The sequence below is a fragment of the Drosophila miranda genome, chromosome 3, assembly GCF_003369915.1.
Source record: "Drosophila miranda strain MSH22 chromosome 3, D.miranda_PacBio2.1, whole genome shotgun sequence".
NCBI lineage: Eukaryota > Metazoa > Arthropoda > Insecta > Diptera > Drosophilidae > Drosophila > Drosophila miranda.
Window position 1 is genome coordinate 10,412,882 of NC_046676.1, and position 12,628 is coordinate 10,425,509.

Below are 12,628 nucleotides of genomic sequence, written 5' to 3' on the forward strand. Positions count from 1 at the left end.
GGGCTGCAAAATTATCGGTACTAACGATGTTTTCGTCCGGTACAGTTGTGGGACTCCTGAAAGAGAATTACAGTTGCTTTTGTCTGTCATAATTTCCTGCAACAAACTTGTGTGATTATTTATTTGAGGCAGATATAAATAGTATAGTATTATGCGAATGCCGAATCCCCTTATCAAAACACCCTCCGCACCGAAATATCAGTCCCATCTATGGTTGTCGGTCATATCGTTCATTTTATTTTGTTGAATACACACTATTTTCGTGATGTCAAATATAAATCATGCACTAAGAATATTTATAAAAATTCCTCACATTGCTTTTCTGTGGAGGATTTGTGATGTTTTATTATATTCGTTTCGCCAACAATGTACTATATATATCGAATACGATTGCACCCCTGGTACAGCCTTTACAATGGTATATTTTGTCAATTTTATCAATCTATTAAATTTCATTTTCAACGTTATATAGATAGTAGATTCATTAATCCAATAAAATGATGATGGCATGGCCAAATGTTCTATATAGCTAGTAATATTTGTCGGAAGATCAAAAACGAGGAATATGAAAAATATAACTTGAATTTGTCAGTATATTTACGGTATATTTTGAAAATGAGGCGGTATGTTTTGGTATATTTCTGAGGGTCGGACGGAATATTAATCGATAAGTCCGGCGTCACACTGTCGGCTTGGCTTTTTTTTTGCGTAAAAAATAATTTACTGCGCGTGCCGATTTTACAGTGAATAATGTTAACCTGATACAACCCCAACTAAGTTGTTCGCATAATTTTTTGAAGTAATGCAATAAATTGGTTAAACTTATAGCACATCCGCGAGGCAGCGACGCGCACGATACTAAAACTGTAACATGGAGGATGTAGAATATCTTGATGAGTATAAAGATTTGGTGTTGCCAGGTGCGTCCCCCAGTCCGTCCGAATACTTTTTGCAATATTCCTTTTGTGGCAAATGAACTATTGAACTATTCCGTACTTTTAGGAATTAAAACTGGCGATGGGCGCACGCCAGTTGCTCCCCGGCGTCGCCAAATTTCGTCAGACTCGAGCAACTCGTCCTCGATTGATGCAGATATATTTCAGAAGCTATTCCATGAGAAATTTATTGACGACGAACAGCTCAACGAGGGCAGTTCAAAATCAAGGGAGAAGCACCGTCCTCGAATTCCCTCCTCCAGCGACGACGGTTCCAACGACGCCTTCGATGCTCTGTTTCATAGGAAACTTAGCAAGCCAAAATCCAACAAAAGGCGGGAGCGTTTCGCGTCCTTTGATTCTGTAGACGAATTGGGTAAGTCAACCCTAAACGAATTGATTTTAGATCCATAATAAAAATAAGGTTCATTTCTTTCTTAGGCCAAGCCCTTATGCGTCCAACACAAAGGTCAACTGTACCAAAGCCAAGTACATCTCGTGGCGCAGGGAGGAAATCCGAGACGGAGGGATTGCACAGAGGCAGTGGCAGTCAAAGCAACAGCAGTGGGTTTGGGAAGTCCAACAAGTCCCTTCCAAAGCACCGTTCCTCGGGCAAAATCGGAGTTCGTGGGCTTCAATCAAAGAATGCGACCAAAGGCTCTAGCACTGCTAGCAGCAGCCATTCTGTGTCTAAGAATAGCAAGACTGTAACCTTACATAAGCCAGACCTTAGGCTACCAAAGAACGAGCCCAAGACAGATCCCTTGAGTAAGATCCAGCTATCCATTTGGGTAAAAAGATGAAACGAACTAATACTAACTATGAACTATCTAATCGCTACAGATTTGGGGGAACTCTATGGGGACTCGGACAGCGATTCTTCGTACGAGTTCGAATCGGATTTCTTCGACGATCCAGACACGGATGATGAGGAACCGGTCATTGACTTATCGACGGATACCAGCAGGACCACTTCGGTGGCGGGTAAGTCAACGTTATTGACTAGTTGATACTGCCAACCCTCTGATAATATTTATAACGTATAAAAACACAAAAACCGCGTAGAAACTGTGACGCCTGTTGTTTCCGATGACGAGGGCGAAGGCCAGGAGCAGCAGGAGCTGCAGCGGCAACAACGGAAAATGAGCGGTGATAGTGAACTCCTGCAAAAGTATTTGAGTAATCTAAGTTGTGCCGAGTCGCCTCCGATCTATAAAAAACAGAGTAGTGCTAAAAAATCGCGTTCCAGTGAAAAGAAATTACCTTCCTCCGAACAGGTTATGCATTCTAAAGAGCAACCAGCGGGTAAGTGTGTCCATGCGTCCATTGGGGTGTCCAGTCTGCCAGTTTACCCTACTGTACATATCCCCCCACTCCCCACCAAGCATATCTCTTACATTTATAACTTTTTCTGCTTCTGTTTCGCAGCTAGTCCCACAGTGGAGCAGAAGCAGAAGGCAGAGAAAGCAGAGCCGGAGCAGGTGCCACCAGTGGAAGCCGGTTGCAGCTCTTTAGCGGAAAATCCAGTGCCGATCATTAGCAGCATTAATAGTAATCCCTACGAAGTGGATCAAAGCATCACTCTCGAATCCCTTGAGCGCATGACCCTCGACTTGGCCGAGCAAATCAATGAAATTGATGTGGAGCGCTCGTTTGAATTTGAAAGGCGTTCCGCTTCAAAGCCACGCAGCAGATCTCGATCTAAGATCTCGGCAGATCCGGGCAGATCGACTTCAGTCTTGGGCAATAGCCATATGCGCAAGTTAACCTATTCCAATGAACAGCTCGACAGCTGTGGCTCATCGAAGACCACGCTGAGGAGGGCCAAGAGTGATTCAGCATTTTCAAAGCGGGGACGCGGCCGGAGTCGAAAGCATAAGAAAAACCGGGCAGCCACGACGGAGGAAAAAGTGGTCAAGCCAAGTGAAACTGTGGGCGAGGGGCAGGAAGTCCCAGTAAAGAGGAAACGCGGCAGACCCCGCAAGATAAGGCCACCGACAGAAGCGGAAACCGCTCTGTTGGCCGTAAATGCTAAAGCCCCAACAGAGACAACAAAAAAGGATGCAACTGAGGATGCAGTTCCAGGATCCAGTGGCGCACAGGTGGAAAAAGTGGAAGAAAAGGATACGGATAAGGCGGAACAGATCAAAAAGCCAGAAGCGGGAAGTACGCGGGAACTAAACACAGAACTAGATAGAGCCAAAGATGTTACCGAAATGACAGCATCCTCACAGGACGAAATTAGCACAACATCATATCAATCTCATCAAATATCAGAACCATTATCAGATCTCAAAACAACAGACCCAGAAGCGAATCTCCAAGTGGAAAAGCCCACTAGATCGGACACGTCCACTGAATCGTTCAATACGGCTCATGGCGGGTCCTCCATTCCTCAAAGTCCCGTGCAACCAAGCATCGGAGCTGAAGGTGAAACACTAACCGAACCGAACCGAGGAGACTTTGTGTGCCAGGGTCTGGACGGGAACAGTAACGTGGACGAGCGAATGGTCTCTAAAATTGAATTAGCCATTGAGTCAAAGACAATTCAATTGGCTGCCGAAACGCAAGAGCCAATGGCGGAGCATACCGTAACAGACCCAATGGAAAAGCCAGAAGTCGGTGCAGATTTAGAATCATCCGAAAAGGATGTTGGTGTTGCAACGGTTCTACCGGCATCTGTCGATCAATTGACGGCGGATCTCTCTGTCCAAGAGGATGATTTCAAATTGGAACTACCCAAAGCTGTGGATCAATTGCTCACAGAACCCTCCGAGGCGATGGAACAACTTGAAACTGTTCTCCCCGAAGCGGTCAACAGCATTCGAAAAGCCCAATTCAGGGAGGAACTTGTATTGACAGAGCAGACTGATTCTCAGCTAGCTGAAGATATTAAATTGGCCGAGGAGATTCTAGCCGCCGAATGCGAAGGCATTCAAATAAGCGATACGGCTCTGGCGCTTCCAGGCGAAATTCCTGTGATTGAAATTATTAAGGAGCTTGAGCAGCAGACAATAGCAGATGCTTTAAGCCCACCAGAGGCTACCGAAGAAATAGCTCTTGTTTCTGCCAAATGTCCTGCAGATAAGACTGTAGTAGAAGCATTGCCAGCATTGCAGGAGTCGTCAGGTAAAGAACCATTAGCCGAGTCAATTAGCAGCGAAATTGGTGACGAAATTCCCACCAGCTCCTCCGAAAACACAGCAAAGAAAGAAATCAATCGCAATCCTTCATCACTCGTTGCTATGCCCAAGGCAAACGTTGGTTTGCCTCCTTTAGCTTCCCGAATGGCTAATCGTTCGGCTATAACCATTTCCAGCCACCCCAAAAAGTCGACACCAGTCAAGCGCGCACCGAAAGGCGAAAGAAATACAATCTTGAACGAGCCATCAATAAGGAGCAGCCCGAGATTGGGCAGATCGCCAGCGGGAAGCAAATCATCGCAAGAGCCGCAGTCGGCCGATGAGACCATTGACAATTACAGATTTGGAAGAGAGCAGGCCAGGTCCAGTGGGACTGAGACGGATCACGGTGAGAAATATGCCATCCAGAGAAAGTCCCGAAGCACACAAAAGAAGGAAAAGAAGAGGAAAAGGACAGAAAAAGACAAACCAGAAGATGAGAGCCAGGATGAGACCGCAACAGACATGGTTGAGACTGAAACTGAGAATGAATCACCAGCACCGTCAGCAGCACCACCACCAGATGAGGCTGGGGATCTGGCTAAGGGAACCAAGAGTGGGTTAAGAGACGTAGCAGCTGGCTGTTCAACCGGAGGAACAGGAGGAGGAGCACACAGCTCAGCCAAATCGAGTCTAGCTTCCAAAGCGACCATAGACACGGTTAAACGATTTGACAGAAGGGAGTCCCCCAAAGCAGATTCATCAAAGACAAGGGCACAATCGAAGGAAACCCCACAGTCGTCACTAAGCAAAGACATTTCTTCGGTACATCCTAAAGTTGAGGCGCCAGTTGTGCAATCTTTGGTGGAACGAGTTTCCAGGTGTGAAGAGGTCAAGGAGAAGAGCAACAGTACCCCAACGGATTTCAAAGAGACACCCAACACAGATCCTGTTGAATCAAAGCTGGAACCACCCAAGGAAGACATTAATAAGCCAGCCGAACGTGATAAGGAAGCAAAAATAGATCCTGAAAAGATGCAAGTGGATCCAGCTCATGATACAGTCGAGCTGAAGCAGGCGGAGCCGCCAGAAAAAAGAAAAAGAGGAAGACCCAAGAAGAAAGTAAAATCTTATTCACGTAATGTTTATTCAAAGGATTTGGACAAAGATAAACCCAAACCTGGTATATCACTGGATTCAGCGAATGCTCAACAAGATAGAGCCGAACCTAATGTTTCACAGGGGGAAACTACATCCATGAGCAGACAAAACAAACAAGAAAACAAGTCCCCAGCGGAGGAGGACCTTACGGAACCAGGTAATAAACCAGCGTCTTCCACAGAACCGAAGCCAGTGGAAATGACAGGACCAAAAAAAGTTGAAACGATAGATAAAGCTTCTACCGAAAAGCCAGAGCCTGTAGCGCTTGCAACGGCACATAAATCGTCAAGAAATGAAAAGGTAAAGGGCAGAAAAACAATCAAAACTACTGTGGAACCCTCTACTGATGGCAAAGAATCGGAACAAACGATTGAAAATACTAAACTGGTACGAGATAAAAACCCAGAATATCCATCCACTTCCATACCGGCAACAGTTCAAGGGAGATTATCAAAAAAGGAGAAAATAAAGAGCAGAAAGGCCATTCACACGACTTCTGTTGAGTCCTGCAACATTAAACCAGAAGCAGAAGCAGAACCAGAACCCGAACCAGTGCAGCAGGTAGTTGATCCCAAAGTCGATTCCATCGAAACACTGAATGCTGAAAAAGATGATCCATCGAAGGAGGAAAATTTGAGAAGCATTCAACTGAAAGTGGATCTTTCCTCTGCCGCAATACCAGACCCAGCGGCTCAAGCTGCAGATGGGCCTTATACTGCCATCAAAGAAACGGAACCAGTGCAGGAGACGCCAGAACGCTCAATTTCTAGTAAATCATTGCCAATTAGCAGGAAAACCAGACCTGAACTCAACAATGAAGAATCTGCAACGAATCGCGAATCTTCACAACCGGAAACATCGGAAGCCACAGTAGAACCAAAACTCGATTCCAGTCAGGCTCAAATATTGAAAGAAGACAAATCAAGGAACAAGCAAGACAAAGAAAGTGTCAAAATTGAGCCGAAAGACGCGCCAGACACAACAGAGCCAGGAAAGACAGAAACAAAAGGTGAAGAGCTGCAGCGAACCACAACTGAGGAGCCAAGGCCGGCTCCTGAGATGATTGATTCAAAAGGGCCAAGAATGCAAAAGCCGAAATCCACTAAATCGTCGGAAGCAACCGAATTGGAAGGTCCGCCATCGACAACACCAACTCTTCCACCAAAATCCATAGAACATTCGAATCTATGTCGAGCAGCAACTGAAGCGGTCACCGTTATGGAGAGTAAGCAAACTTCTGAAAGTAATCCTAGTTCAGAGAAAAGCAAGGAACCGCAGCCAGAAACACAGCCAAAAACAGAGGATAAGAGATGTTCCAGTAAAAAGAGGGGGGACAGTTCCAATCAGCAAAAAAATACCAAGATCACACCGGATGTGTCATCCGAACACAATGCATCGGAAGACACCACACCTAAGCCAAGTGCTCCAATCACACCAAGCACAGCGCCTTGTCGCCAGCTTCGCGTCCTAATGCGGAGAACACCCAGCTCCAAATCTTCTGTTGTCAAAGGAACTTCTGTCAAGAGTTTCAGGGATAGGCTTTACGGCCCGACAGAGGCGTCAAGCTCCGCAAAGAGAGAAGAGGACAAGGCAAAGTCTGAACCAGAGGCTGAAGACAAGCCAGAATGTGGTGAACTTTTAAAGCCAGCTTCGCCTGAACAGCCAATTTTGGATACAGAAGATGGCAGTGCATGTGCGGACCAGCTAAGGGATAAGTATGAAGGAGCACATCAGGAGGAAGCACGTGTAGAAGGAGAGCTTTCTGCTGAAGCTAAGGTGACGGAAGAATCTAAGGACGAAGCCCACACGGAAGAGACTACTTCAGCAGCTCAGTCCACATCTGTATCTGTAGGGGACACCGCTAAGGAGGAATCTCCACTAAGCGAGGAAACGGCAGAGCAACCTACACCTTTGAAGGCTCCCTCTGTGGAACCGGACAAGGAGGACGATAATAGCCAAAGCATTCTAAAGATCGACGAAAACAATGGGGGATCGGTTAATCCCACAGCCGACGCCCCTGAGGCGGACGTTGAGGAGTCCAATGCCAACAGCCAAGTCATAACAGAAACAACAGGTGCCACCGTCGCCCCGGAATCGAGCAAATCAAACATGCCACCCGTGCGCGCCTTGCGTAAACGGGAAGTGGAGACCCCACAGCCAGATGGTTAATAGCTTCCCAAATATTCGCACTGTTAAAAAAAAAATGTCTAATATTACATTTTATTCTCTTCCCCTCTGATCGTTTCTTTCCATTTAGAATCTGCCCGTCGGAAGCAACAGCAGCAGCGAGAGCTGGAGAAAACAGGAAAGGACAAACAGGGCCAGAAAAAACTAGGTGAGTTGGTAGTCGCCTCCTTTTCTTCATACCTTCACCTCTAATCTGATCTCATTTTCAACCTCTCCGAATGACAGTGCGTCGCCGCAATCAGCTGGAGGCGGAAGAGCGGCCACCCCAGAAGCGTCTAAAGCCAGAGGACGAAGCCACAGCATCTGCACCTGCCTCTGCAAACCCCAAGGCTAAATTCATATCCCTTATAGGCAAGGACACAATTATTTCAACCACAACCGACCTACGAAAGGAGGAGGCAAAGTCCTCAGGAGCTGCACGTAAATCGAATGCAAAGAGCCCCAAGGGCGCCGATATGACCAAGCACATCATCATATCGACAGTACCCAAGAAAACCCCGGATGCCGCTGCAGAGAGTCCGCCGGCGCCGTCCAAGAAGCCTCTGGTGCAGAGTGTGGTCAACTCGTTTGTGGATACCCGCAAGACTACACAAAGGGATAGTACAGGCAAGAAGTTCTTGCCGAGATCTAACACAGCGGCAGCAAATGATGAGGACCCCGAACGGAATATCCCCAGCTCCACTTTGCTGACCAGGAAGGGTGTTGTGCCAGCAAGCGATTTGCCAAGCAAGAAAACAGCAGAATATCCCAAAGGAGAAACACCTGCAGCAGCACTGCGGAAGGTGAACATCATCTCCGTTTCAGTGATGCCGAGCAAAGAAGATGAATGTGCGGCTGTTGCAGTGGGGAAAAAGGGACCCACCAGCGCACCCGCAACAGCAGCTCAAGTTACGAAGGCGCTGATGGATGCCGAGAAGAACATCGTCTCAGCAAGAAGGCAAGTGGAGATCAAGAAGAAGCCGGAGAATAAGAAGATCGTGAAAATAAATGCGCCAGACAAGACTAAGAACACGGAGCAAGCTAGGAAGGAGGATCGCCGGCTGGAGATGTCCGCACAACAATCGAAAAAATCATATACTCATACGGAGCCAACCACGAAATCCTTGCCGCATCCGCAACTGCTAAGCAACCCCGAGCCTCGGAAGTCGGAAGATGCTGCCAGAAAGCAAACTGATGAGATGGCTAAACCCGCAATGCTGTCAACAGTTCGACCAGTAACCGATGCCGCGTCTCGATTGACACAACCCGAGCAGCAATGGTCCGATCTGGATGTGTTTCGAAAGAGCATTGCGATCCGAAAACCAAAGGTGGAAACTAGTCGCGCCTCAAGGGAATCCTCTCACGAACGCGCCGGGCGAATAACCCGCCTGGAAAAAGGCAATTCCTTACCGACATCCCGTCCAATGGCTGTCTCAATATCCTCACACATGACGCGCGCCGCCAGTAACAATCGATCCCTGGCTTCAACGCCAATTCCTATGGCTACAACGCCAACTCCTATCGTGCGGCGGACTGCTCCGAAAAAGCCTGAACTGGAAGCAGCCTCCTCATCGCCAGTCGAGCCACTAGCTCCGCCTAAGAAGGTTAAACGTCCGGCGCGACTGCGGTTTGGTTCGCGACGCAGACGGTCGGCCAAAAAACGAAAAGCTACCGAAGAAGCAGAGGCAGAAACAGAAGTCGGCAATCAAAAGAGATCAAGAGGAGAGCAAGAGCAGGAGCAGGAGCCAGAAGCACGTCCAGCTCCGTCCCTTGCCTTCCCAGTGATGATAACCGCTGCCAGCAGCTCCACCTCTTCGCCGCTGCCGTATTCGGTTACAGCCCCAGTTGCAGTTGCAGTGTCTTCCAAATCACAGCCCATTAGAAAACATAAGCTGCGAAAATGTGTGGTCAAAATCAACCCGGAAGTGGTCAACAAGTGGATGGCAGCGAACGTACGAAAGCAGCCAGCAGTCGCACTACAGCAACCACGATCAGAACCACCAGAAGAGCCGGCTCCAGAGCCACAAATTGAAGAACCAGCAGCAGAGCCAGCAAGGGTTCAAGTGCCAGAGCCAGCTCCAGCTCCAGCCCCAGCCCCATCTCCAGCTCCAGAGAAGGCGCCGCAGACAGCACGAGCACCAGTCGCCCCAGTTGACAAGTCAGATTCGGTATCGGTGTCGGCATTGGCACAACCAGCACAGAAAAAAACCCATGGTGTTCTGGCGATGAAACTTCCGATTCCCATACCCGTTATGGAAATAAAAACGGAAATAGAGGAAATGCCGCCCAAAGTGCCAATGGAAGAAGATACATTGGGAGCCTTGCCCGTACCCATAGCCATATCCACACCTATAGCCACACCCATAACCATACCCACGGCTCCGGAAGCTCCTGAAGAGGCGACGCCACCTCAGGAGGTGGTTTCACTTCCACCCACCACATCGAGTTTTCAGACAATTCGCATAAGTGCGCCTCCGCCCTCGGCTGGCAGACTGGTCAGCTCGCTGCCATCGGCCAGCTCGGCCGAATCCAGCCAGAAGCCTGGCCATACCAAGATTTTCTCCTTCCTGTATCCGCACCGCTATCAGCGATCGTATGGCGACGTGGGGCTGGACTTTTGCTGCCCCAATCTGGATGGACCGATGCGAGCCATTGACCCGACGCGTTTGCATGCCACGGCGCAGGTGCCTGTGCTGGAGCTGCCGCAGTTCATGGTTATCACGACGAAGATCATCTCCAAGGCGGATAAGGATCTGCCCTACAAGGTGCGTGCGAAGCTGGCGCAGCTGGATAAGACTGGAGGGAAGTTGGTGGGGCAGACGGTGCGCATGAGCATGGACTCCAGTGAGCCGTCGATTCCAGTGGCAGTGCCGTCGTCCAACCTTGGTCCGGCTCCACGGACTCTTCCCGCCTTAATTCCCATTTCTAACCCTCCGCCACCCACCGCTCCACCTGCGCCCACCGCTCCACTTGCACCCACCGCTCCACCTGCACCCACCACAACTCCTGCACTTCCAGTTTCTCATGATGAAGACACCGTTCAATCCTTGACCAAGCAATTGCCACGTGGAACGACACTAACCAAAAAGGTCCTGCCGCCTGGGGCTGCCCTACCCGCTGCTGCCAGCTCGTCGATGGTGGCCAGTATGCCACCTGCCCTGATCCAGCTGCCGCCAATCTGCCCCAAGGACAAACAACGGGTGGAGCTGCAGTCGCGAGTTCAGATATTCGACCTGGTGCTCCAGAGCCTGAGCAGACGCGTAACCACACTGACCAAGGTCGAGCGACAGCGCACCATTGAGGAGATTGTGATGACCAGCACCCTAATGCCCATCGATGTTGATGTGGGCACCAAGCTCCTTGAGAACTACGTCTATTACCTCAACCGAGCTACCAACATCCAGACGCCCCTGCCCTCGCTTTGCCTCAACCCTGTGGTAACAACAGCTGCTACTCAGAGTGCGCCCACAGTCGCCAGTCTTGTCGGCATCCCGGCGGTGGCCAAGAGTAAAGTCAGCACTGCATCTGCATCTGCATCTGCAACTGCAACTGCAACCCCTTCCGCACCCGCACCAGCAACGAAGAAGCCAGCACAAAAGCGCAGTTCTCTGCCAGCCGGCATTCCGGTGTACGATTCGGAGAAGAACATCATTGGATATCAGTGCCCGACACCGAACGCTTCGTTTGTCAATCGACCAACGCCCATGGCCAGCAGCACTTCACTGGGACCCTCCGCCTTCACGGCAGCCCAGGGTGGAAGCAAGTCGGCCAGATCGAGTGTGCAGCTAAAACAGAACAAGGTAGCTTAATCGAGTATGTGGTACGTTCAATAAAATTATTATTTGATGTTTATTTTCTTCGTAGAAAACGAAAACTACGGCTGGAATGCCTATGAAAGCAGGACCAAAAGGCAGCACTGGAAATAGAGTTGGTTCAGGGACGATCATTTCCATTCACCCACCGCCAGAACAGAAAACACTCCCTGCAAGGCCAGGTGTAGCCCAAACGATTGCTGCATTATCGGAGACTCCTCAGCCCAATGCGGTGGCTGTGCCTATCCCTGTGCCTGTGCCGGGGTCAACGTCAAAGTCTGCTGCCCCAACATCGAGCGGGCGATCCGCTGGATTGAATCAAACGCGCAGTCCGAATGTGTTTATCATTAACCAGATGTCCCCCCAGGCAGAGGAGAGCATACTGCCCGATTCCAACAATGTTGTGCCAATGGAAGCGGAGATCAAGGGTGAGCTGGACGACACTATGGAATTGATTGGATAGGGCAGGGCTTGAGTGTATAATTGATAAAAAAAGAGAAAAGGAAAAGTATTCTAAGTTACTTTAAAAAGTTTTTGATTAAGATGAATTACTCAAATGCATCGTTGATCGCAAGAAGAGAATTATGTAGTTCTACAAATGAAGAAACAAATTATTGTTAAAATAAATGGATGTAATCAAACTGTTTTTTAATCTAAACGGCACTTTAAGCTTTTCAATAAAAGCTCTCGTGGCGAAATTTATAAGCTTTTCATTAGAAATGGAAACAAAACAAAATATAAAGGCCCGGCTGGCCAGGGGAAATACAATAAAATACACTATACAAAGACCTCAACATGATGAACGTCACTGAAGCGGAAAAAGAGGAAATAAATACTCCCAATGGTAAGTTTTATGCCCAATCTGTTATTAATTACTTAAAATGAACTTATAATGAATATTTGACCCACAGCTTCGTATCCAGACCTGGAAAATAGACTGGAAAAGTACATGGCAATACTATTCGCAAGGAGAAATATTGAGACTCAAAATGTATGTGATTTTGCTGCAGTGGAATACTTCGGTGTGATGAGCCTTACCGATGTACGCTCTCCCCGGCGTAAGCTCTGGTACATGTATTATAGCACCAGCGATCAGGTTGACATCACGGTGGACCGCATCCACCGCAAATATGGCCAGCAAAATATGTACGATCTGTTTCGAAAGCCCATCTTCAGTGGTGCCGGTCTGCGATCCCGGGTAAAGAATCACTTTGCAGCCAAGAAGTGGTACGTAAAAGGGAATATACTGGAGGCCCCGCCAGATACCTTATACAATGACGAAAAAGTGATAAACACTATTACAGACTTGTATTATGCCGAACGGCGAAGGTATTATGATTTTATAATGGGCCAAAATGTTTATTTTAACAGCTGGGGGGTTGCACCGGCGTCTACTTAATAAAATCATATTTAATTTAATAAATACACTTTT

At 48.3% G+C, this 12,628-nt stretch overlaps 2 protein-coding genes across 3 annotated transcripts; both read left to right on the forward strand.

The window, feature by feature from the left end:
* Positions 1 to 663: 663 nt before the first annotated feature.
* On the forward strand, positions 664 to 11,840 carry LOC108158540 (titin). 2 transcript variants are annotated; one of them, XM_017290948.2, is made up of 9 exons: positions 664 to 920; positions 1,003 to 1,311; positions 1,377 to 1,703; positions 1,779 to 1,919; positions 2,001 to 2,240; positions 2,364 to 7,382; positions 7,476 to 7,553; positions 7,631 to 11,184; positions 11,249 to 11,840. In XM_017290948.2, the coding sequence occupies exons 1-9, from the start codon at positions 872 to 874 to the stop codon at positions 11,657 to 11,659; spliced, it is 10,128 nt and encodes a 3,375-aa protein (XP_017146437.1). In that variant the 5' UTR covers positions 664 to 871; the 3' UTR covers positions 11,660 to 11,840. The 2 variants fall into 2 exon arrangements, with proteins under 2 accessions (XP_017146437.1, XP_017146438.1); XM_017290949.2 differs by lacking the exons at positions 2,001 to 2,240; positions 2,364 to 7,382 and having other exon boundaries at positions 667 to 920; positions 11,249 to 11,837.
* Positions 11,841 to 11,948: 108 nt separating this feature from the next.
* Positions 11,949 to 12,615, forward strand: LOC108158544. Its single transcript, XM_017290953.2, has 2 exons — positions 11,949 to 12,040; positions 12,108 to 12,615. Exons 1-2 carry the CDS (start codon positions 11,992 to 11,994, stop codon positions 12,593 to 12,595), a joined length of 537 nt encoding a protein of 178 aa, XP_017146442.1. The 5' UTR covers positions 11,949 to 11,991; the 3' UTR covers positions 12,596 to 12,615.
* Positions 12,616 to 12,628: the final 13 nt, after the last annotated feature.